The 25578-nt window shown below is 37.9% G+C and overlaps 1 protein-coding gene across 1 annotated transcript in view; it reads left to right on the forward strand.

Annotated features, from left to right (window-relative positions):
- The window catches only part of cdc5l (CDC5 cell division cycle 5-like (S. pombe)), a 37772-nt gene extending 13496 nt beyond the window's left edge, over positions 1-24276 (forward strand). The window contains exons 5-16 of the mRNA XM_007903271.2: positions 4325-4424; positions 5711-5929; positions 6507-6651; positions 7761-7949; positions 9051-9199; positions 9994-10156; positions 12349-12513; positions 13671-13751; positions 14223-14465; positions 17208-17405; positions 22478-22690; positions 23791-24276. Of these exons, the coding sequence (XP_007901462.1) occupies positions 4325-4424; positions 5711-5929; positions 6507-6651; positions 7761-7949; positions 9051-9199; positions 9994-10156; positions 12349-12513; positions 13671-13751; positions 14223-14465; positions 17208-17405; positions 22478-22690; positions 23791-23898 (1973 nt within the window). The 3' untranslated portion in view covers positions 23899-24276. The remainder of the gene's footprint in view (positions 1-4324; positions 4425-5710; positions 5930-6506; positions 6652-7760; positions 7950-9050; positions 9200-9993; positions 10157-12348; positions 12514-13670; positions 13752-14222; positions 14466-17207; positions 17406-22477; positions 22691-23790) is intronic.
- The last annotated feature ends 1302 nt before the right edge of the window (positions 24277-25578 follow it).

The following is a 25578-nucleotide window of genomic DNA, read 5'->3' on the forward strand; positions in this document are numbered from 1 at the left end:
GAGAGACCTGAGTTCAATTCCAGGCAGGGCGAAACCTTGGGCAAGTTTCCTTACTCCACACGCCTAATAATAATCTCTCCAAAGCAAAACAATAATGAATTGGTTATTTTCAATCTACGACTGTTTGTGGGACATTGCTGTGCGCAATTGGCTGCCGCGTTCGCCCACAAATATACAGTCAATTCACTTTGCAGTGTGTTCTGTGAAGCACTTTGGGACATCCTCCCGACGTGAAAAGCACTATATCAAATGCAAGGATTATTATTATCTGAGATGGTTTCTGCAATATCAGACCAAATATCCTTACATTTAAAAATAAAAAGGTTAAAAAGTGATTCACTTACCAATTTAAGATTAATTATGCTAAACTTATATCGAACCTTGGTTAGACCACACTTGGAGTATTGTGTACAGTTCTGGTCCCCATATTATAGAAAAGATATATAGGCATTGGAGAAGGTGCAAAGGAGATTTACAAGGATGATACTGGAACTGCGAGGTTATACCCATCAGGAAAAGCTGAACAAGCTTGGACTCTTCTCTTAAAAAGACAAGGGTGAGGGGTGCCCTAATAGAAGTCTTCACACTTATGAAAGGTTTTTGTTAGGGTGGACATAGAGAATATGTTTGCACTTGTGGGGAAGACCAAAACCAGGGGCCATCAATATAAAATAGTCACCAATAAATCAAATAGGTAAGTCAGAAGAAACGTCTTTACCCAGAGAGTGGTGGAACTGTGGAACTTGCTAACACAAGGAGTAGTTGAGCGAATAGCATAGACGCATTTAAGGGGAAGCTGGACAAGTACATGAGGAAGGGCAGGAGGAGGCTCACGTGGAGCATAAACACCAGCATAGACCAGTTGGGCCGAATGGCCTGTTTCCGTGCTATATATTCTATGGAATTCTATGTAAGATCAAATTCAAAGGTATGATGAAAATCACAGTCAAATGTTACGAAATAAAACTCCAGAAGAGATCACAAAATATAAATCTGCAATGTCACAGCCTTTCAATTAAAAGGTCACCTGATTCTTACATTGTGTCAAAATAATGAGTTTGAAGACATTTTATTTGGTTCACTAATGATAGAATCCCAAATAGCACTGGTTCTTCAGGAAAAACAAGAAATTGGGGCCATTTGTAATTTGCCTCCAGTATAAAAACAAGTCCAAAAGGAGAAACAATGCCTTGGTAGTGCAGACAATGTCATAGAGCCTGCAACATAGTACAGTAGATGATGGGTTTGATGGTGATGGACTTCTGCATGTCTTAGACACCCAGCTGACCAAATAAAAAAGCAGACCTTTGTTTTTTTTCATATAATTCTGGAGTTCAATCCTGTACCTTGACTTGTATAGCAGAATAAAGGTTAGTCAGGTTCCACATGTACAGCTGCATATAGGAAGCCCGCAAAAGTACAGAGATAGCAAAATACTGTGAAGCGTGCTAATAGATTCATAGTTTGAGGGCACAAACCTTGTCTTTCATCAAACATAGTGGTTTTAAAGTTTTTTAAGCCTAGTGGGATCATTGCTGTTGAATATCAGATTGTATATGCTTTACAAGTCAAGTCACAGCTCTGCAAGACTGTGGGGATGTTCCATAGCTTAATAACAGAATTCAGGAATGTAGGATAAAAATAGCTCCAATACACAGTGTAATTCAAAGTGGTAATAAAAGTGCTGCACATATGGAGCAGGAGCATGCTGGTTTGTCAATCATTGTTGCTGTTCAGAAAGAAGTGCCCAAACTCAATTAAAAAGTTTCCAGTGGTGATTTGGCAACTGGATATCTGTGAACCTGCTGTTCGGGTTAAAATGATTGATGAGACACATTTAAACAAAGCTTTTAAATGGGAGAAATGCCATTAAGCTCCCACTCCTGTGTCTGCCACTATGGAAGCTTCATCCCAGCTGGTTAATGACTGAGCTTAACTAGGCAGTCTGAGAGCCCTCAAACTCAGCTGCTTATTTTATTCACTGATAACCCTTTTGGAAAGCGTGTTTCTGCAGTTTCTATATCGCTCTTTTCAGATTTTGTGACCTGATTTTGTGAATGGCAAGGATACTTGTCTTTTTTTTCAGTTTCATTATCCCAATGCAGAGTGACATTTCCTTGGAATTGTTTGTTTTTTGGATAACCCTGTGAATCATACCCTACAATAACAGCACTTCCGCTTAATACAGTAAAACTTGCACAAATCTTATCTTAATTTTAAATAAATTGTATAATCAGGTAAATCGTACATGTAGCCGAGTCCTATTCAGTTTCCTATCAAAACCACTTAGATTTCTTTGCACTAGTCGTCTTTATCATCTCCTAACTCGTAAGCTGCTCCCCTACTCTGCGTTACTCCGACACTTACCGGCTTCTTTGAATCGTGGGAAATGACGTCCTGACCTGTTGACACATGGGAACTTACCAGCCAGCTGCATTGAATCGTGAGGAACGTAGTCTCAAACTGTCATCACATGCGCAGAAGAACTTCATTTTCCGCAATTCAATGCAATTCCAATACTTGTCGGTAAGTGCCCATGCGGTGCTAAGTCAAAACACATTGAATCATAGTTTTGACCCACCACCACCTGCGCACTTATCAGCTGCAGTGACGAAATACCACATTCGCACCTACTGGCTATATTGAATTACGCCTGCGCAGTGTAGATTATTGATGAAATCAGATTTTATACAATTTATACATTTTGTCTGTAACTCAGACTTCATGTAAGTCATATTAAATATTATGGTCCTGACTGATGTGACTTATCATGTGAGTTTTACTACATAGCCTTATCATGCGAATGTTCCAGATGTCTTCATACAATTTATTTTTATAGATACTGTTCAATGTAGGGAACACAGCAGCTAATCTGAATCAACAATGCCCCACAAAGATCAAATCACCACTGTTATTTGGTTGGTTAAGTTGGATAACGGAGAAATACAGCCAGGACATTGGAAGAACTGAATGCTTTTCTGTCAAGTATACCATAATCCTGATCAATGGGAAAAGCTCCTTATCTAGCTTACTTTGTTAGAATGCTACAAAACGTACTTTGACATGTGGAAGCAGCGAACAGTTTCTTGCATTCAAATTCTATGAAAGTTTCTTCATGACTTGACACTTCAACCAGCAGCTAATACCCCTTACCTTTAATGACACCACTCTTCATCTGTTGCCATTATTAACCTCACTACCTCCAAGGTATCAAATGGAATACTTAATATTTCTTTTACTAAAGCTGCCTTCAAGAACCTTAGTTTCTTTTTTAACAAATCCTTTTCTCCTAAACAACTTTGAACTGTTTCTGAAGCCTGAGTATTATCTGGAAAGGTCCCTGCAGCATTCCTCTTTCACTCTTAGACAGAATATAGATGATGATTCTTCTCCCACAAACAAACTTTCTTTTCCTCACTCACAACCACAAGATCACAATTAATTAGGGTGAAAATGGCCCATAAGTCCAAGCGATCTCATCTTTTCAGAATACCCATCCTACCATCCTCCTATCACAATATCAAGCCTTTTTTTTAAATGTCATGACAATCTTTGCCATATTACTACAATGACCTGACCTTTCCTACCAAACTGTGAAAGTGCCATAGAGTCTTTCACCTTGTATTTTCACAACATTGAAATTCTAAATTGGTCACATTGACTCCTTCTTTCCCGGTATCTCAAGACTAGAACTCTTAACTTTCTTAATCGTTTCTTTCAACAATCTACAGATGCGTATTTAAACCGAAATTTTATGTTATCTCAACATGAATAGATTTAGGTCATTCTCCTTTTCAAGCCAGTAACTTGGCCCTTCAACTAAGTTTCTCAATAAAAATAATTATTGTTTTAAATCTCAACCTTTGGTACCATATAAGCTAAAATAGACAAGAAACTTATCAGTTGATTTTGAACCTTAATATTTTTCAGAAATTTAAGGCCACAAATCCCTGTGAATTTCCACAAAAAGTGTAGTATAATTTGGAATCCTGCTGTGGTGCAGCTGTTGAACTCACCTTGAGGTGTGAATCTATTTTGGCTCCATTCAGAAATCTGTTTTCTATTACTGTGATTTCTTGGAACATGTGACAACAAATCTCTCTTTAAATCACATGTTCCTTCGATGCTCTGGCCAAATCCCCAAATCACTTCACTCCTTTCAAGAATAATTACAATGCCTAAAAGCTTTTGAATATACGAAGATTAGATAGTTTAGAAATTGATAACATATTTAATCATTTTTCTTCCCCCTTTGTATATTTTGATATGATGATAAATTAGTTAGCATGGGATTTATAAGAATTTTTTTTTTTTTACCCTTCAGATGAACTTGAGATGCTCTCAGAGGCTAGAGCTCGTTTGGCGAATACCCAGGGCAAAAAAGCCAAGAGGAAAGCACGAGAGAAGCAACTTGAAGAAGCCAGGTTAGTCTTAATAGAAAGATTTCTACCATAAAGTTTGCTTGAGACTAAAGAGCGCTGATATACTTTGTGAATTAATTCTGGACTGATGTTGCTGTGCAGCAATTCCTCACACACCCCATACGATGCCACTTGTACAATTATGCTCACTCTTCACTTTTTTTGCACTTCATAGTTACAGAGAGCCAGGATAACAGAGTTTGCCTGGGGTATAGGAATGACACACAATGCATTTTTGCTCAGCACTGTTAAGTGCTCCGAGACCCTGCCCTAAATATTCTATTATTAAAAACGTATTTGTAAGTTAGATTTAATCTTTTTTTGTTGATGAATTTTGGGGCTTATGAGGCAAGTGATGTTAATGCTGAGAAATTAAAAGCTTTGAACACCCATTCTGAGTATCAAGCGTTCCTGGGTTATTGCATATCATGGTTAGCTGAAGAGTAAAAGTCCTTTTGCTTTGACACAACAATGTTCTCCAGCACCTCCCCTGGCCTCACCTCAGACGGCGTACCCCACTGTACGATTGTAACATTTTACAGTTCTCATACTAAACATCCTGTGTCCTTCTGACTGGACTGCCAGAATAAGGACAATCTCACATTGGGAAGTCATCTGGAGTCCTGTAGCTCAGTGGTTAGAGCACTCGCTTTGCAAGTGAGAGACCTGAGTTCAATTCCAGGCAGGGCGAAACCTTGGGCAAGTTTCCTTACTCCACATGCCTAACAATAATCCCTCTAAAAAAACAAAAACAATAATAAATTGTTCAATCCATGACTGTTTGTGGGACATTGCTGTGTCAATTCACTTTACAGTATATTCTGTGAAGCGCTTTGGGACGTCTAGAAGACGTGAAAACGCTATATCAAATGCAAGGATTATTATTATTATCTCCGCTATGTACTGGGTGAGCCTGCCTGCACTGATTTCACATATAGCCCTTGCGTCCGATAGTAGACATCAGGGAGGAGTGGGTGGGGGGGTGAAATTGAGCCAGGTCCCAGAAATGAAAGGCCAGTGTGGTATATCTAAACTTCTAGTGTTAGACTGTGCTGTTGATCAATAGCATTGTTAATATTGATTTTATTTTGAGACGTACATTATTTGTGAAATGCAAACATTGATTTTAGCCAATTTTCTGCATTGATTGAATCAATCTTAGCTTCTAAAAGTTGTTCAAATTGGAGCATAATTTAAGCATAAATGTTACTAAGTTAAAATGAATGATACTGGATGTAGAAATTGATGGGTTATGTACAATTTATGGACTTGTTTAATTTCTCTCAAAGACGACTTGCAGCACTGCAGAAGCGCAGGGAGCTGCGAGCTGCTGGTATAGAGATACAGAAGAAAAGAAAGAAGAAAAGAGGAGTTGATTATAATGCTGAAATTCCATTTGAGAAGAAGCCTGCTCCAGGTTTTTATGATACATCCGAGGAGAATTATCAAGCACTTGAACCAGATTTCAAGAGACTTCGGCAGCAGCATCTGGACGGAGAGTTGAGATCGTAAGTCACTGCAGAAATCTAAATACTGCATAAATACAATTCTTGTTTAGTACAAGAACATTTGTTACTTTTATGAAAATCATCTAGCATACTATGTATGCAATGTCCTGTCTCAGAAACTCAAACCAGTGCAACTTAGCTCAATGCAGCTTTTCACATGGAACAATTTAATTTTCCAAAGACTCTTGGAAACAAGTTGTAGAGTGGACAATCAGAAAATGGTTTCTGGTACCCAGTATTGGTCTGTTTACTTCAGAAGCATGGTGGGATAAGGTGGGAGGGGCTTTCAATTATTTGTTCGATACAGTGGGAAAAAAATTATTCTATTGATATTATTTAAAAACTAACAGTATTAACTGTATGCAGATTGTATGCAAATTGGTGGTAGTTTTGTGGATTTATAGTCGTATCATCATTGTTTTCCTCTATAATTTACTACTTTTCTTGTATAGCAAGCAGTAGAAAATAATTGAATTCCTATATAGCCTTGGGGAGTGCAAAAAATACAGTACCTTTTGTCCCCCCAAAAAAGCTGAATATTTTCTAATATTTTTCACTTCATGTTTTAAATTTTTAGTGAAAAGGAAGAAGCAGAACAAAAGAAAGATAAGCAGCGCCTAAAAAAGAAGAAGGAATCTGATTTGCCATCTGCCATATTACAAATCAGCGGTGTGTCTGAATTTACCAAGAAGCGGAGTAAACTGGTTCTTCCAGCACCACAGGTAAATAGTACATTTCCCATTCGGAAAAGAGGAGAAGTTACGTAGTAATTGCTAAGGAACAGACATTTGGAATTAAAAGTGCAATTTTGATTGTATTTGATCTGCGAAACAACAGACTCGAAATCCTATCCATGTTCTTTACGTTGCATAACCAAAATGTATTACATAAAAAAGAATGGGTTTCAGAAATCTTAAGGATGGCTGACCTTGGGTGATTCTCATCTTGATGTATTGCTGGACACTGACACACTGTACCTCATATATTTCAAGGATCAGATCTGTTGTGTTTTGTGGCCCAAAGAATTGTTTTGCTTTGCAGATAGAATTGGTCATTGCTTCAAAGACGTATACTATATTACCCTTAGCTCTACCCCCACCCACACTGACACACATATAAATTAGGGTACATGTTAACCAAGTATATTATACAATATTATCTATGTAAAAATGAGCATTTCATCGATGTGTATTCTTTTGGTCTATTGGATAGTGGTTAATGTACTCTCGATACTTTAAAACTACAAGTTAAATGTAACAATAGTTAGGCACCATATTAACGCAGACAATGTCCCCTTTTGCCCCAAAATGGAAGGGTTTAAGAAGAAAGTTGATAGATAATTTATTATTTGAACAAGAATTCCCTTCAAGCTTCCCGATGAGCAGCAGCACTCCTCATGAAATGAGCACTGTTACAATCCTCCGCAACTCATACACACTTCCCTAACATTTGAGCAATGGTTCCATAAATTGGAAATGCAGAGCTTCAGCATCAGCTGCTTTCCTGCCTGCATACAGACATCCAGACATGGTGGATACCAAGTCAAGGATATACAAGTTAATGTTATCTAACCAGTCATCAAATATAACCTGCCTTGCCCCTCAACTTCCCATTCTGATATTAGAAATTGTCACCTAGTTGACATAGTCCTGCAGTGCAGACGCATATAACGAGATATATTTTTCCTCAGCTAAAACTGAATGCATCATTTTTACAACCTACGTAGAATATGTGAATAATAAAACTGGAATTAGTTCATTATGGGAAATAACATCTTTCTAGTTTTCAAGGTCAGACATCCATAAAAAAGTGCATGTGTTTTTTTATTAAGATCTCAGATGCTGAACTGGAAGAAGTAGTCAAAATTGGCCAGGCAAGTGAGATTGCCTGTCAGACAGTTGAAGAATCTGGAATGCCAAACTCTGCTTCTAATGCTCTGCTCTCTGAATACAACATTGCGAACAACGGACTGAGTTTACGAACAGCACGTACTCCAGCAGCCCAGGACCGGATTCTCCAGGTAACTAAGTGATGTTAAGCTGAAATGCTGCTTGTACCTTGTTAGATCTGTAGAGGACAGCTATATCGTCAGTAAAGCCAGTGCAGTAAATAGAGCTTGTTTGTGCAGGTCATGATGTATTGTCAGTACATAAATTTCAATGTGTATGGTCCATTGACAGTGAAGTGATTGTTCCAAATTTTCGTTGCTAAGAAGTTTCAGCTGGAGAGTTTTCTGTGTTTTTTGATAAGCTTCTCATGCATGGACGTATTTCATTGTTGCCTATTTGAGCTGGATTGAAAACATAGTTAAATTTTGTTAAATTCTGTTTGCCGAACAAAAATTAGATAAGATTAAATGGAAACTGCATAGATAATTCTATTTTCTATATAGTTGTAATGGATCATTTTAGATTTTTTTAGTTCTGGAGACATTCAAGACCAAATTCTTGTCTTAAATATAGCATTTAATATTGTGTGAGAGATGCTAGTGTGTTGAAATGCCAACACATGATGCTGTGGAGTAATAGGTAAAAGTTCAAACACATGATTAACTGGGTTCCTAATCTCCGCTTTATCAGTGTAGGTCAAATAATCCTTGCATTTGATAAAAGCATCTTGCTGTAAAGACTATTTGTAGGTGCACCTGACAGCCAATTTGCAATAACGTTCCACAAACGTCCATTAAATAAATGACAACTTCATCTGCAGAATTGTTGGTCAGGGCACTGGGAGAAACTCCCTTTTTCCAATAGCAGGTAGATTGGAGTTCAGTTTGGCACGTCATCAAAAGGACAGCACATTTGACACTAATGCTCCTCCACCGCTGTACAACAGTGTCAGCCTAGATTCTGAGTTCAAAGTCTTGTCAAGGGGTTCAAACCCACAACCTCTTGGTGTTCCTCACCATGATTGCACCGTATGGGAAGGAAGATCATTTCCAGAAAGCTATCATGCACCTCTTGGTGACTGTTTCAAAGTGGGATTGGCAGGCACCAAAGGAATAAGTCATGCTCAACCTTGGCTGTGGGTACTTTGGGGCACTAAGGTGGTTAGGGAGGGATTTTTTTAAAGTTCAGTTAAAATTCTGACATATACAGTTGTTTTCTTTCCATGTTTATAGGAAGCTCAGAATTTGATGGCACTGACGAACGTTGATACGCCTCTGAAAGGTGGATTGAACACCCCGCTCCATGAAAGTGATTTCTCTGGAGTAACTCCGCAGCGTCACGTAGTTCAAACACCAAACACAGTTCTCGCCACACCTTTTAGGTAAAAACACATCTAAAATTGCCTTAATTTTATTTCAATGTTCTTTTTCAAAAAAAATTTAATTTATTTTAGCAAATGCGGGTGCAAGCTATGTCATACAGCATTTTAAAGACAATTAGATAAGTACTTTGTAGAATATTACAATAAGAGGCATGGAGATTAAAGTAAAGTGCTCCAATGAGAGAGTTAGCACTAGCACACACATAATGGGCCAAATGGCATTCTAGTAAGTGGGATCTAAAATGTAGGAATTTCAAATCGTCAGACTCCTAAATGGTTTCAAATTTTGTGTTAATCAGTAGTAAATAGATAAGTTTTAAAAAAAGCTAGATCAGAGCTGAGTTCTGCTTTTCATCTGCACAGTATGTTTTATTATGAACCACCACAATCAAATTATTATTAACTACACTGTTACCAGACCTGGCATCCATACCAGAATTGACACTAAACTTAACATTTTAAGTTGAAGGGAGGAGAAAGGCAGCTAGTTGGCTTTTTTTTTGTTTAAGTGCAAATTACACTCATTTATTAAAATGAAGTAAATCAAAAGATTAGGTAAATTTTTAAAAAAATTCAGTTTTAATCACTGATGTAGATGCTTTTTTGGTATAGACAATATTGCCACTTGACTTTTCCTTTGTAGAATAAAGGTCCTCATTCTACCATCGGACTAGTCCTTGAGCAATTGAGTTGCTATTCTGTTGGAGCTCCTTTACCTTGTCAGCTCAAGTAACCGTTTTCGGAAGAAAGGAAAATGAATGAACAAAGTGTAATTTATTTTTTAAATATTGTAGGACCCCAACACATAGCAATGAAACAATGACTCCACGTGGTGGACTGACTCCGAAACCAACTGTTACAACAACCCCAGGACGGACTCCTTTAAGAGACAAACTGAACATCAATCCAGGGGAGGAATTGGTGGACTACAATGATCCTTCGAACACCAAGCAATTGGTAGGAGAAAGGGGATTAACTTGAATTCTGTTCTCAGGTGAAGGGGCCCAGCCATGCAGAACTCCATAAAGTCTTGAAAAATACTTAATGGCAAAACGAATGTAGTAAAAACTATTCTACTGCGATGTTTTAACCTTGTCCAATCCAGACAAAATGGATTGAGTTATGGTATTTGGAAAAGAAAAGCACTGCCGTTAGTGACAAAAACAACAACGTTCAGCGTTTACAGTGATCACCCAGCATTTTGCATTGATTTTTACAATAGCAGCAAGGTATGAAAATAATAAAGATCACTAAGGATAAAGAAGGCACTAAAGCCTGTTTGTTCACATGGGGAATTTTTTAACCTAACATTTTATTTCTACTTGAATGACTGTCTCCAACCAAAACGAGGACAGTATTTTTACATTTTAAAAAGAGCAAAATGCTGAGAAAGTTAATTTTTATGTTTTCGCGGTTTAAAATGAAAAATGTACCTCTCCTCCTCTGATAAAGAATGTTATATGGCTACAGTGCCATATATAATAGGTAAAAAAACACATTCAGACATTTTGGAGTGTGTTCAGTATAACATCTGCTCAGATGTCAACATTAATCGTTCATTAGTCACAAGCTCTTACCACTTTTATGTATTTAAATGTTTGATAATTTCGGTATTTAAGAAAATATTTGATTTGACCCTTAGCCAGATGAACATCTGAAAATCTTTCTGTGTACACAGTGGGAGTGGTAATTAGCAGGATCTGGGTTAAATAAAAGCAGAAAATGCTGAAAATTCACAGCATGTCTATCAGGGTCTGAAAGAGGAAGGATTAGCATTTTGGATAATGAAGAATCACATCTGAGAAAATAACTTAGCTTTCTCTTGCAGATGTTGATTGACCTGCTTTATATAGCTTTCCAGCATTTATTTTTTGGGGGAGGGGAGTTCAGATTTCCGGCATTTTGCACTTTCTGTATTTATGAACCTGGATTAAAAATGGTTTAAACTTTTAACTAAAAGAGGATCCTGGAATACTATCAATCTTGGTAAACCACAGGTTTATCAGAAAAGGTTATTGATACTACAGGCTACCGGATAATCAGAAGGAGGTATATGTTTTGCTGTGGAGGTCGTAAAACATGAGTGCCTTGTCCTCAGTAGTGATTATGGGCAGTTTTGGTCTTCCTAACAAATATGGCATTTATAATGGGATCAATTCCATTTCTGAGCATGAATTTATTGAAGTGAGGGATTTCTTTCTAAAACGCTATTTTGAGGAAAGTGCAATCTTGAATCTGGTTTTAACTAATACAACAACAACAAGATTCCATTTATAGAGCGCCTTTCAAGTCGGGAGGACGTCCCAAGGCGCTGTACAGTTGGGTCAGGACCCAAGCAGGGGGGAACTGGTCAGGGTGAGGGGAGGGAAGGGAGGGAGCGAGGAGGGGGTAGAGAGTCGAGAGGGGAGCTGAAGGCACGGTCAAAGAGAAATCAGCAGTAGACTAGCAAAGTAGAAGTAAAGGGCCATTTGGAGCCAAGAGACAATAATGTTACTTTCAAGGTTAAAAAAAAGAAGGAAAATAAAAGGAAGCCTACAAGGAATCAGTTTTAGACAAGTGGACTGAAGTTCTGAGGTAATGTATGAAAACAACAAAATGGAAGAAAATATTAAAATATAAGGAAAGTGGGAATATTTAATAGATATGGAGTTGAAATAAGTTGTGGACAAGTGTAAAGAGCAGAAGATATGGGGGAAAGGAGAATGGAATTATGCAGAAAGCTTCAGTTTGTAGAATTGTAGATATAATGAGCTGAATAGCCTCCTGTGCGACTAGGAAAATTGTAGAGGTTTAGGGAGCAGGAGGGAGTGCAGAAATTTTTACACCTTTCAGGAATTGGAAATAGCTAGATCCATAAATAGAGGCTGAGAAATGCAAAGTAATTGATAATGGGAAATATGAGGAATACCACATCAGGAATGGTAGAAGCAAGTGAATAAGTATGGCAAGAATAACCTCATATTTAATTAATATTAAAAAGAATTGAGAACACAAAAAATCACAGGAATCCTAATTCACTATAATTTTAAGAATCGTCATTGGCATTTTGTAGAATATTGAAATCCAATGCCAACATTTTACAAAAACCTGCAGCAAACGATTTCACTGCAGTCTTCATTGCTGTTGCCTTCTCTTCATTTTACTTTTAGGAAAGGGAGCATCGTGAACAGCTGCGAATGGGTCTGCTGAATCTTCCCACTCCAAAGAATGACTTTGAAATTGTACTGCCGGAGAATGCCGAGCGAGAGCTTGAGGAACAGGAGACAGAAGATAATTTTGTAGAAGATGCTGCCGATGTGGAATCTCGTAAACAAGTAAGCTTCTTCAGATGTAGTATCAAAGGCAAATAATGCCTCTTTTCCTGTGCCATCTCCCCTTTCTCTTCCCCAAACAAATAGAGCCTTTTCAAAGTTTTTCTTCATTACTAGTAATCCCTGATTGAATTTTAATTCTTCTAAGATAACCTTCAATCTAGTGATGTACAAAGCAAACAATGAAATTTGATAGCATAGTGAAATTTGATAGTAATGAACATATACTGGGGAGGACTTAACACCCTCCACCAACCCCCAATCAAGAAAGAGCAGCAGGTGAATTAAAATCTAATAATAGATCTATTCTTGAAAGTTGGGCTTCATTGTGCATTAAAAAACATCCATAGAGCAATAAGCAACAACAACTTGCATTTATATACCACCATCATGCAGAATAGCGTTTCAAGGAGCTGTACAATGGTGGGGTTGAACACCGAATAAAGGAGAAGGGGAGGGGGAAGTGACTGTAGATAAAAATAAAGGTGGAGGAGTTGAGGCAGGGGGTTCCAGGGGTTAGGGACGTAGTGGCTGAAGCCATGGCCATCAATGGTGGCACGGGGGGGGGGGGATTGGGGAAACACAGGTCCTTGTATTCTAAGTCAAGGGGCAGGCAGTGGAGTGACGTGCAAGCAGGCAAGTCCCCCGTAAGTATTCAGCGTATTAATTTGAGATCTGGTTTTATGTTCCTCTTTGTTTATACCCTTTCTTTCCTGAAGACGTTTGATTCATCCCTCCCACTGAGGTACAGTCTGCATACATTATCTTGGGCAAGTGGCCATTAATTTTGTGAGTCTTGAAAGTCAGGGTCGGTGAGATATTTGACCATAGAGGGCATCACAGCCTAGTTCGATCCTGTCTGCACTGAACGTCCACGCAGTTGCACCTTGGTTTCTGAATAGTGATTAGGAACGGATACCTTGGCAGATTTTATACACTGTAACCCAAGGACACTGAGGCCAATTGTAACATAACATCTGCTGCCTCCACTGAAATAAGCTAACTTAGCAGATAGGGAAACAAACCTGTGACCTTCCTGGTCTTTATGACCTATTGGTACAGCTGACATTGCCTTTCTCTGTTAGAGCATCAAGAGAATTCATTTACTTTGTGTTAATTTTGTGCATAGAATTTTCAGAAAGTCTTTATTTTCCCACCAGGCAATGAGGGACGCTGAACGTGAGAGGGAATTAAAAAAGAGGCACCAAGTGGTACAGCGAGACTTGCCACGACCTTCGGATGTGAGTATAAAACATAACATTCAGTGTAATTGAAAAAATATAGAATTAGAAACCAGTAAATTATTATAGTGCACACACACAATGTCAGTGTGGAAAGAAACACATTACAGTTTGAAAAGTTGGCAAAAATAGCAAGATGGAAAAGATTTGTGAATATTATATCCGATATTTTTCATAGCCTGTTTAATTTTTGTTTTATTCGCGCCGAAATTTTTGTGCGAAATATAAATGACCCCCTAAAAAATAAATAAATCTTTGCTAGAGTGGAATAGACACTCACAATCCTTAGCTGTTACATACAAATACAGGGCCACAAACCAAGAGTTGCGCCCTTTGTGTGATTTTTTTTCCCCTGGGCGTCAGAAAATGGTATATTGTAACCTTTTTACAATATAATGTTATAAGCACCAACTGAAGTGTTCTTTCAACAAATATTTGTGATTTACAGACTGCATTTTATCTTCATTTTAGGTAAATGAAACTATTTTGCGACCACTGAATGTTGAACCACCTTTGACTGAGATGCAGAAAGCAGAAGAGATGGTGAAGAAAGAGATGATCATAATGCTTCACCATGATGCACTTCATCATCCATATGTAGACCCTTTTGGCAAAAGAGGAAAAGGAGCAGGATCAAGCTCGAACAATGCTGAGCATATCAGTTTCCTGGATCAGAATATATATGAAAAAATTAGTAAGGAAGATATGAAGAAGGTTTGTAATGTGAAGTATCTGATGGTAACCACTAACTAATGATAGATCTTGCAGGAGGGAATAGTGATAATTGGCAGTGATGCTGTAAACCCATTAGGTATGTTATGTAGAATTTTGTGTTGGCCTTAATAGTCATTATGATATATTTAATTTTACCAGCCCTAACCCAGGATGCTGAGGCCATTTTTAACCATCGCAATTGCTACCTCCACTGAGATGAGCTAACTCAGCACAGACAGGAAATTAAACTTGCAATCTTCTGCAGTGCGCAATTGGAGAAGATTGCATAGGTCGGTGAGACAAGACTATGGATGGTTTGGAAGACCAGGACAAGAACCTTAAACATAATGCTTCGCAGTAATGAGGATTCATGGAGCTTTTCCATGATGGGGTTAAAGGGTGTGCTGAGCCTTGTATGTGAGAGAACTTGGGTAGCAGAGATTTTGGATCAGTTAAAGTGCTGGAGAATGGCCATGGTGAGCATTGGAAACAAAATCTTTTCCCAAGGTTATAACTGGACGTGATGGACTGGGTGTGGTTTCAAAGTTAGCTCATGGGCAAGCAGAAAGCCAAGGTTACCGATTTTAGCCTGAAAGAGCAGCCAGAGAGGAAATAGAGCCAGAGGCATGAAACTGTTGGCAAATATCAAACAAAGCTTCAGTCTTCAGGTTTAGCTGAACAAAGTTATGGCCACCCAGGGCTTGAAAGACATGCAGTCAGTCAAAATAGCACAGTGTTAAAATTGAGGGTAATAACAGAGTGATAAGGTTAAATATCATCAGAAAAGTTAGATCAAAGTGAAAAACAAATGGTAAGTTTGTTTCAGTATATTAATAAAGTATATTTCAGGTCTAAAGGAACAGTACACTTTCATTGTTGTGACGTATAGACTCCTTAAAGCATGTCTCTTGTCTGAAAAACATAATGCTGTACTTGCTCTGTAGTAAGCTCTGGCTACATAGTTGTGGGTCCCTTAATTCCTATATTATTTAAACTTGTTAATGAAGTACCAGTAATATTCTGGAATAATATTCAGAAAGACCTGCAGAGACTTTTGTAATCTGTGTCAATAAATTATAATGCTCAAACAAATAAATTCCCAGTTTCCTAATCAAAATATTTGAAGTTCTCTTAGCATAAGAAGCTTCATATTGAAACCAAAAATGTCAAATTGAGATATTATCTGTATCAATTTTGTATGCAGCTCTGATTAATGTAAATTTTATATTAAGTAATGGATTCTGTTTTGACCTGAGATAAGCGCATGTTAAGGAAAGGATAGATAATTTACATAGCCTTCGCTTTCTGAAAAGCAAGTATGGTATTTTTTAGACATAGGCATGATTTAAAGATTCTCTACCCCACAAAATCCAAATGTTCCTTCAGGCCTCAGCTGATACTTTATAAATTTACTGAACCATGCCTACTTTGAAACATCAAACTAAGACACATTTAGCATTGCAATGATTTTTGACGAGAATTTTTTGCAACTCCCAACAGCAAACAACTGTATCATAGTTGTATGGTACAGAAGCCAATTTCCAATGGACCAACAGTAATACTATGCAAACTGTGAGATTACTGTAAATGCTGCATGGCATTTTTGCAATACTCTTTCTGCCACTGGATGTCAGTCATGTGTTTACAATAGAGTGCCAGCCAGAGTTCAGCAATAATATACACTGAATGGATGTTGCATGCTTTACAGTATGTAGTTCAGAACCAGCAAACCTTTGTGGCAAGTTTTTTTTGGTCAGCCAGATGTCTGATACATGCGGAAACCCATCACCGTGCTTAAGAGTATCTAAACCAAAATGTGAATTCCATGCATCCCAATTCCAGAGATAGATAGTTGGAATGGAATTCACACTCTCTCCCTGGAGGGACGCATCCTGCTTACCTAATTCCAGAAGGTATTAGGCGCAGGTTGGCAAGAGCCAAGGCTCAGAGTGTGTTTTGGGGTACTGATGGAGTCTAACCAGCTACAATCTCAAAGCTTTTCATTGTTACTGTTTGGCAAACTTTCCCACTGCTTGTCCAGCTCGAACTACCCTACCAGTTAGGGCTTTGCCTTGCAGGATTAACAGGAGCTGAGTGGGATGACTCCCTGCCCCCAGTGACTGGTCTGCTCTTCCAAGTCCTGCCAATGTGTCAGGCTGGCTGTGCTGTCATCAGCAGTGCCCTGGAATACTGCGGACCCGTCTGGCTCAGGAACTAGACATCCAAAACCACCGCAGAGGGCTCCCTTCCTGCAGCCGTTTCCCGTGTTTGCCACAAATCCACCTCACTGCTTGATCCTGGACTTTGCAAATGGGTCGGGGGAAGCCTCCACTGCATCCCCGGGAGCTTGGATCCATAAATGTTTGTACACGGGTCTTGTATGCTACAAGCTTGACCTGCATTGGGACCTTGCTGTTCTTGAAGAGGGACGTGCATGACAAGAGTGCCCTTCTCCCCTTGTGGCAATTAAACATTGTTTTTCTTTTCATCGTAATGTAGTCCACCTAAAAAGCACTAGAGTAAACTGGCTTAGATTTTAAATTTAATATAATTTTGGAACAAACTGGCAAATGCAATGGAAAAAATATTTCTAGTATGGAGTTTTAGGTCTGAAGATTTTGAACTAATGTCTACAGTACATTGTTAGTAATTTAATGCAGTTCAAATGTTTGTTTTTAAATCGTTTTATAGTTGTAATTTTCTTGAACATTTACAAAATATGTTGGTGCAAACTTTTTCCAGGCAAGTGAACTTTTGACACAGGAGATGGAGGTTGTAAAGCATGGTATGAGTCACGGAGACCTTCCTATTGATGCATATAACCAGGTGTGGGAAGAATGTTACAGCCAGGTGCTATATCTTCCTGGACAGAATAGATACACCCGTGCCAACCTGTCTAGTAAGAAGGACCGAATTGAATCACTGGAAAAGAAACTGGAGGTTAGTATTTGTTTTGATAACTGGAAGCCACAATAACTTTAAAGAGTCTTCTTCACAAATCCACCTGGACTTTTCCTTTTGGCCTGAGTTGATACTAACTTCATTGTGTCAAGAAGACCATTCTTTCTGATTGTCCTACTTTAAAATGCTCAAATTAGTAAAAACAAACATAAATTTTCTTGTGAGGCTAGAAATGGAGCAAGATAACTTTGAATTAGACCTGACTTGTCTTGGTGTGTATTGATACTGAATGTATGTTTTCATTTTGAATTCAAAGTGGAAAATGTTTAACACTTAATCACTTAAAACATTAATAAATGCACACAGCTTTTTTGTTTGTATTTGGTGGGCAAATGTATGTGCTACACAAAATGAGGAATGTCATTACTAGGAATTTGAATGCTTTTATTACCAAATATCAAGTAAAGTACAGGCCAGATGCGGAAAAATCAATATTGCATTTCCTATTATAAGTAATTCTAATAAGCTTCAGATTCATTAAAACCACAGCTTGGCTCATCGAGTCTATGTGCTGTTACCTCCTCCAGTAGACCCCCATTCTCTTTTAAACTGTTCCTCTTCAAAATATTTATCTAGTTCCCTTTTAAATGTTAGCCTGAACTTCAATAACTACTTGTGGCAAAATGTTCCATGGTTTAACAACCCTCTACAAAGATATAGAAATAATACACAGGATTGAAACAGGCCAATCAGCCCGACCAGTCAGTGCAATTGTTTATACTCCGCATGACTCTCCACCCAATCCTTACTCTGTCTCATACCCTCCTATTCCCCTCTCCCTCGTGTGAAGGCCCAGCCTCATCTTGAATGCCTCCATACCATCTGATTCAACCACCACTTATAATAATCCTATAATAATAATATTCCTTGCATTTGATATAGCGCTTTTCACGTCAGGAGGACGTCCCAAAGCGCTTCACAGAACACACTGTAAAGTGAATTGACTGTATATTTGTGGGCGAACGCGGCAGCCAATTGCGCACAGCAATGTCCCACAAACAGTCGTAGATTGAAAATGACCAATTTAATTATTGTTTTTTTGGTTTTTTGGAGGGATTATTATTAGGCGTGTGGAGTAAGGAAACTTGCCCAAGGTTTCGCCCTGCCTGGAATTGAACTCAGGTCTCTCACTTGCAAAGCGAGTGCTCTAACCACTGAGCTACAGGACTCCACTTCAGGGAATGAGTGCCACAAAGTCACTACCCTCTGTATGAAGTAATTCCTCCTAAATTCCCTTTTAGATCTCCCTAGTCACTATCTTATACTTGTGTCCCCCAGTTATAGACTCCCCAACCAATGGAAACAGCCTGTTTATGCTTTTGTATGTAAAAAAAATGTCTTCTACCCTCCACCTTAACACTTCCAGTGACAATCCTGACCTTATGTTCCTTAATCATTTACCAACCAATGGGAATAATCTTTAACCATTTATCTCTTAAAAAATCCTTTTAGGAAATGAAGACTTGTGTTAGATTGCCTATTAATCTTCTCTGTTCTAGGAAAACAGACTTTTTTTTCAAATTTATCCTTGTAAATTTATCCTCATCCCTGATAACATCCTTATGAATTTACGTTGTACCTTTTCCCTGACTCTGGTGTCCTTCCTTAATGGAGTGACCAGAAATGCTGCAGTACTCCCAACTACAGCAAAATCAACATATTGCATAAATTTGACATAAATTTATATAATATAACCCAGAGTTTCTTTTACCTTTTAATCAGTGCAATCTTTCAGAACTCTTCCTTAGTTGTTCCCAAAATGTACAATTTCACGTTTTCTGACATTAATCTATCCTAACGGCACATCTGCCATCTATCTGCCCACACAGCTAAGCAGCATTTGTCCTCCTGCAATTTCCTGTCAGTTAAGTTGCTAATTAGTCCTATGTATAGGCAGTTTAGCATGAAATTAGATTGAGGAGTCTCAATCAACTGTGTTGAGATCAGTAGAACTATTTTCAGTGGGACAGTTATCACAGAGAGAAGACAAACTGGCCAATCATCAAAAACTTTAATGGAAGAAAGATGGAGTTTAGGCAAGAAAACAATATGAATTAAATGTTTTATGGTTCATTGAGTTTTCGAAATTGTGCTTCATAAATCTTCTTGTTGTTAGAAAATCTTCAAAGATTTTGTTTTAACGGAAAATGTGTTCTAAAAGTTCTGAAAGATTGCAGAATACAAGTTATCCTCAGAAGAGTGTTTTGTTAAAAAAAATTGGGGAGGGAACTGCTTTATTCTCCCTCCCCACCCACCCACACAGAGAATGTATATGCATTCTTACAGAAAAAAAATTGGATTCACTGGAGGAAATGGGAAGTCTAAGCTTATATTGTTTTTGGATGTTGTATAGGCCTCAAAATGTGGAAGTATAGATTTAATATTTATGATGTGCTCAAATTTATTGAACACCTGCTAATCACATCACCTTCATAATAATAAGATGTGCCTCAAGTTCAACTGAAACTTGGTGATGAAAGCTATCGGTGTGCAGAAATTACAGATATCTCATTTAAGCCTTAAGGGTCAGAATTTCTCTTGATTTCAAAGTTCCCATCGTCTTGGGAGTTAAAACGTATTTTAATTACCATTGTAATACTTTCTACAATTGTATTGGAGAGATATTCCAACTGGGTCTAGATTGATTCTCAGGTCGTATTTTAGAGCGTTCAGAATTTTAACAGTTCTTAAATACAGTTTTAATTTTGAGGCCAGTTTTCTGTAAGTTCTGTTAAGTTAAATGTGTCAAATTCTGGATGCTTTAAAATGCTACATAAAGCTAGACCAAAATGAACTATCTCCCCATATTTCCATTGCAAAACGATTTTGAACTCAAATTCCTTCAGAGTATCTAATAGAGGCTTACAGTATCAACCCACCATCCTCAGGCAGATATACTAGTTTTACCTGATGTCTGAAAACAAGTCTGCAAATACCTTTACTAACTATTGCAACTATTCCAGGGGTTCCCATTTCTGTTCTGAGAACATTCACATACATAATTAGCAATCTTACCAAGGTTCAGATAGGACAACTTCAGTCACAATTTACAGGTATCTAACCAGTAGCTTTTTTAAAAAAGTTTAGTCTGGCTGCACACAAGACTGTACACTATGGCCTATGTGGTCTCTTCTCATCAAAGGGGAATTGGGGCATACTCAACACTCTCCTTGAACATCATTAATCTCTTTCTTGCCCTGACCCAAGTTGGCTCATGTCCTCTTGATCTCATCTGTACAAATATTTTTACAATTTATTTCACATATGTGATATCATTGTGTCAAAGGGAATTACATGCATTTGTCCAGTAGGGTGCAGCCTTCATCTACTTGTGTTGATTTTTGCACATCTGAGGCAGGACTTCAATCTTCAAAATGCAGAATAATAATATATATGCGACTTAAGTATGAAAATATTTTTTTACACTGTGTAAACACAATGTCATTGATTTTGTCTAAATTTATCTTAACAACCTGCTGCTTTAACAAATGTAGATCTTTCTGAACAACGCTATTGTATTTCCAGAACATTTAGAAGGACAATATTAAGATGTATGAAGAAAATCGGTTTACTTAAAGCATTTCCCTGCTAACAATTACATTTTTGTAGTTCAGTGATCTAACTGGTCAGTGTTTAAACATGGAACTCCCCAAACACTTAAGAAATTGTGCATGTTGCTTCGACTTTAGTGGTCAAATGTTAGTTATTCTAAATATTTAGACTTCTAGTATTGAAGTCTAGAATTTTGCATGAAATTGCATTTTGAAACCATTGCATATCTGATATAACAAAAACCCTTAGTGTGTAACAAATCTTTCTGGCTAAATGTCTTTTTTTTAAAATGACTGTTTTAGTATTTTCAGATAATTATTCTTTTACAGTGAACTTGATGTTATTTCTAGAGAAGCTCAGCAAGAATCTGCACATTAAATAAATATAGAAAGACACTGTAATATGTTGCTTGGAAGATTTTATGCACTGAAAAATAATTGAAACTCCATTTAGTTTTTTTTATATAAAGCACAACAGAAATGCAAGGTTTGCATGTTCTATTCTTACTCGAGGATAGATTTCAGTTAATCAAGGAAGTTATTCACAAAGGGTGGGTTTGTTTAAAATATCTTGGCAGAGAAAAGTGGGAAGTAGGTTGGAAATCATTCACATGGGTAGTTCTGAGAATCAGGCAGTAGCAGTTCCATTTACAGAATTTACACTGTTCCTCTTGCCATTGAAAACAGCTGCAAACCACATTGCAGTAAGCATTTTGCAAAATTGCCAATACTCTACAGCTCAAAGGTGCCATAACCATTTATCCATTTTTTGAGTTGGTTGCCTAAAATAGTAGTTTATGTGGTCGGGACCTAGGACAAGTACAGCAAAATGAGCACATTTCTAGTGGTTGTACTTAATGGCCCATTTTATATATTATTTAATTTGACCACTTTTTTTGTTTTCACTCTCTTTCACCTCCCAAATATAAGTGGTTGAAAATTTAAACATTTTGGCCACCATTTTGAACCAAACTGAAGATTTAGGATCTTAGTCAATGAAACAAAAGTGAGCTGAAATGTGATCTAATTCTACAAATGTCAGAAGATGCTTTTGCCCATTATTAAGCAGATGTTAAACCGAGGTCTTGAGTGTCTGTTCAGGTGGATCTTAAAGATCCAGTGTCACTATTTAAAAAGAGAAGGGAGTATCTCCCCATGTCCTGGCCAACAATCTCCCAAAAAAATTGGTCATTCACTTGGCTGTTTGTGGGACATTACTGTTTACAAATTGGGTGTCGAAATCACCCACAAAATAGTCACAAGGCTCCACAGTAAATCCTGTAAGGCACTTTGAGATGTCCTCCCAGTATGAAGGATGCTTAATTAAATAATAATAATCCTTGCACTTGATATAGTGACTTATCTCATAGTTGAGAATATGCTACAAAGTGAATTTACTGTATTTTGTGGGCGAAATAGGGAAGCCAATTGCGCACAGCAGTTTCTCACAAACAGTTGTTTGCAAGGATTATCGTTCATTTATTTATTTTTTATTTTTAGACTAATCGAGGTCACATGACCACAGAAGCAAAACAAGCAGCAAAGATGGAAAAAAAACTTAAGATCCTGCTTGGTGGCTACCAATCGCGTGCTACGGGGCTGATCAAACAATTGAGTGATCTGTGGGATCAGATTGAGCAGGCACACCTAGAGCTATGTACTTTTGAGGAACTGAAGAAACATGAAGATATTGCTATTCCAAGACGCCAAGAGGTAATTCAGTCGTAAGCTTCATTCCTAGCTTGACCTTTATATAATTAGTAAATGACTGTTTTCTGGATGGAGTATCCAGTAATTTGTGGTAACATTATTTTTTATAATGCATCATTATTAGTTTGTTTATGTATTGTGTAAAGTTGCTGTATCTGGCTTTGAAAACTGGGATTCAGAACAAAACATAATTTGTGAATTTTATTTGACACAAAAAAGCAGTCCAAATATGAGTACAAGCTAATGTCGTTTTTAGCATTTACTGGTTTAAAAAGAACCAATAATTTTTGTAAGTTAGTTTCAAGCAGAAACTGTTAATGGAGCTGACCGAGCCAGGGTGATGGTGGTACTAAACAAGCAATTTTATTGCTTTGACCGTTGTTATTTGTTTGACTTCTTTAACACGAGCAAGAAGTGAAATTGCCGGTGACCTGGAAGTCAGATGTTTTTTTAAATGCGGGAAGCTAGCGACAGTGATGTCACTGGCTGCTCATATGACATGGAAACGCCAAATGCCTATAATGGGGTTCTACTGTACTTTTCTGCCTTGATTTTGTTTTGTCGGCTGGGTGTCTGATGCAGGCGGAAACCCATCACCCTGCTTAAGAGTATATTTCAAACCAAACTAAGTGTTCCACGAAACACTTCACTCACACTTAAAAATGTCCACGTTTGGAATGGAATGTGCACTCTCTACCTGGAAGGACACATCCTAATTCCAGAGAGAATTAGGGCAGGTTGGCAAGAGCCAAGACTTGAACATCCCACAGTGCTTTGGGAGTACTACTGGAGTCTAACCAGTTAAAACAACATAGCTTGCCATTTAAAAGCACTGTCTGACAAGCTTCCTGCCTCTTGTCCAGCTGGGACCACGCGTTATGGCTTTAGCTTGCAGGGTTAACAGGACTTGAGTGATAAGAATCCGATCTTGACCTCTCACTGTCAAAAGGCTGCAAAACAAGCTTTAAGCAGCTGGCCTGTTCATGCCATGAATTGGCCAGGTACCTTTCTGAAAAGACGAGTGTTAATTTATTGCTTGTTCATAGATAGCACTAATTGTATTCTATTTTTCCTATCCTCTGGTAACCTCTCCAAACGATCAGTCATTGAGAGAAGATGTCGCAAGGCAGCAAGAGAGAGAAAAGGAACTCCAGCAAAGATATGCAGATCTGCTTCTGGAGAAAGAAGGACTTCTGGCAGCCAAGTATTGAAATGTAATTCAGCCTTCTACTGTGACTGCATGCGTTTTACGTGGCTCTGTACAGTGAACTCCATTTAAGAATGATATGTTTTAATAATGGCTATAAAGAAGGAAACTACTGCAATATCATCCGAATCAAATTGTGCTTCGCTTTGTGCTGTAGTGTATACAGATCCTTTGTATATTCCTCATGGAGTACATAAGTAATATATGGAGTAATGTTTGTTTTGTCAGTTGTGCAAGACAAGAATGTTAAGCTGATCTTAATACGTCATGCTCCCTGCAGTAAGATAAATATTTTCTGTCCATTTCTGCTTACTGTATGTTAACAAACTTATAAAAAAGGGTGATTTGTACTGTGGTTCTAATAAAATGGAAAATTTGTTTATCTTTTGTACAGTTTCTTTTTTCCCATTGAGGAAATCTGTCCACATAAAATTTTAACTGCTTACTTCCTCATAGTTTTACGTTCAAGGATTGGGCATTCAAGAGCAGGACTTTTTTTAATTAAACACAAAATATTTCTCCTCATATAACCTGGTGACAAAGTATGTTCTAGGTTGTGCCAAGATGGTGTCTGAATACCAAATGTGCATTCTTCAACTCAAGATGTGCACCAAAATAGTTTGTGAGAAGTAGTCTTAATCACGCTTTTTCAACAATGTGGGCTTTTTAATGAACATTTACTGGAGAAGTGATGGAAGAGACAGTGCAAACTCTCTTTTGAGAAGCATCTCAAGACACTGGACTGCTCTCATAGCTAGCAATAGGTTGAAAATAATACTGATAAAATCCTGCAAGCTGATACTTGTGCTGCAAGCCAGCTAACAGTTGATGATCGAAAAAGGCACTTAACATTTTTAATAAAAATAGGGGGTGGACAAAAAATAATTATGTTTAAATTGATGCCCTTCAGTGAGGAAAGGCTCCTCAAAAGACAAAGCATCATTATGGAGCCTTATCAACATCATTCATGTGATGCACTGACCTTTTTATTATTGNTTTTTGGTATTTTATGGTTATCATTAACCTCAATTGAGAACTGAGCTGCCAAAAGGCTGGTCAGAATTAAACAACAAACTTTTAATACTAGGGGAGAGATATCCCTCTGAGATACAGGGAGATCAGAAAACCATTGCAGTGTAATTGGTAAAAGAGTGCTTTAGAATTGCTTTAAGAAAGGAATAATTCAGTAATTTTTTGTATGTACATTGCAAATCATTTTCAGTTAACATTTAATTTTGGTATTGAAATGAAAGATCCTGTTTGTTTACCAAAGTATAAATAAGTAGAAAATCAATTATTTTGGGATTGAATTGTATTTTTTCAGTCAGCTGGGTTTCAGAATTGTAATTGCCTCCAAAGTGTTCCTTCAAATTATTATGGGGCTTACTCAGATCAATGGGGCAATAAGAACAACAGCAGGAACAAAATTACTTTTGTACAGCGCTTTTCACGTCGGGAGGATGTCCCAAGGCGCTGGACAGACAGTGTTATGGACCCGAGCTGAGAATTGGCGTTGGGGAGGGGGGAGAGCAGAGATCGAAAGCACGGTCAAAGAGGAGGGACTTAAGGTGGGTCTTGAAGGTGGCGAGGGAGGGGGCGAGGCGGAAAGACAGCTGGATGGAGTTCCAGAAGGTGGGTGCAGAGTGGCGATAGTAGGGCGAGCAAGGTGGGGGACGTGAAGCAG

The sequence above is a fragment of the Callorhinchus milii genome, unplaced genomic scaffold (genome assembly GCF_018977255.1).
Source record: "Callorhinchus milii isolate IMCB2004 unplaced genomic scaffold, IMCB_Cmil_1.0 Scaffold3, whole genome shotgun sequence".
Classification (NCBI taxonomy): Eukaryota; Metazoa; Chordata; class Chondrichthyes; order Chimaeriformes; family Callorhinchidae; genus Callorhinchus; species Callorhinchus milii.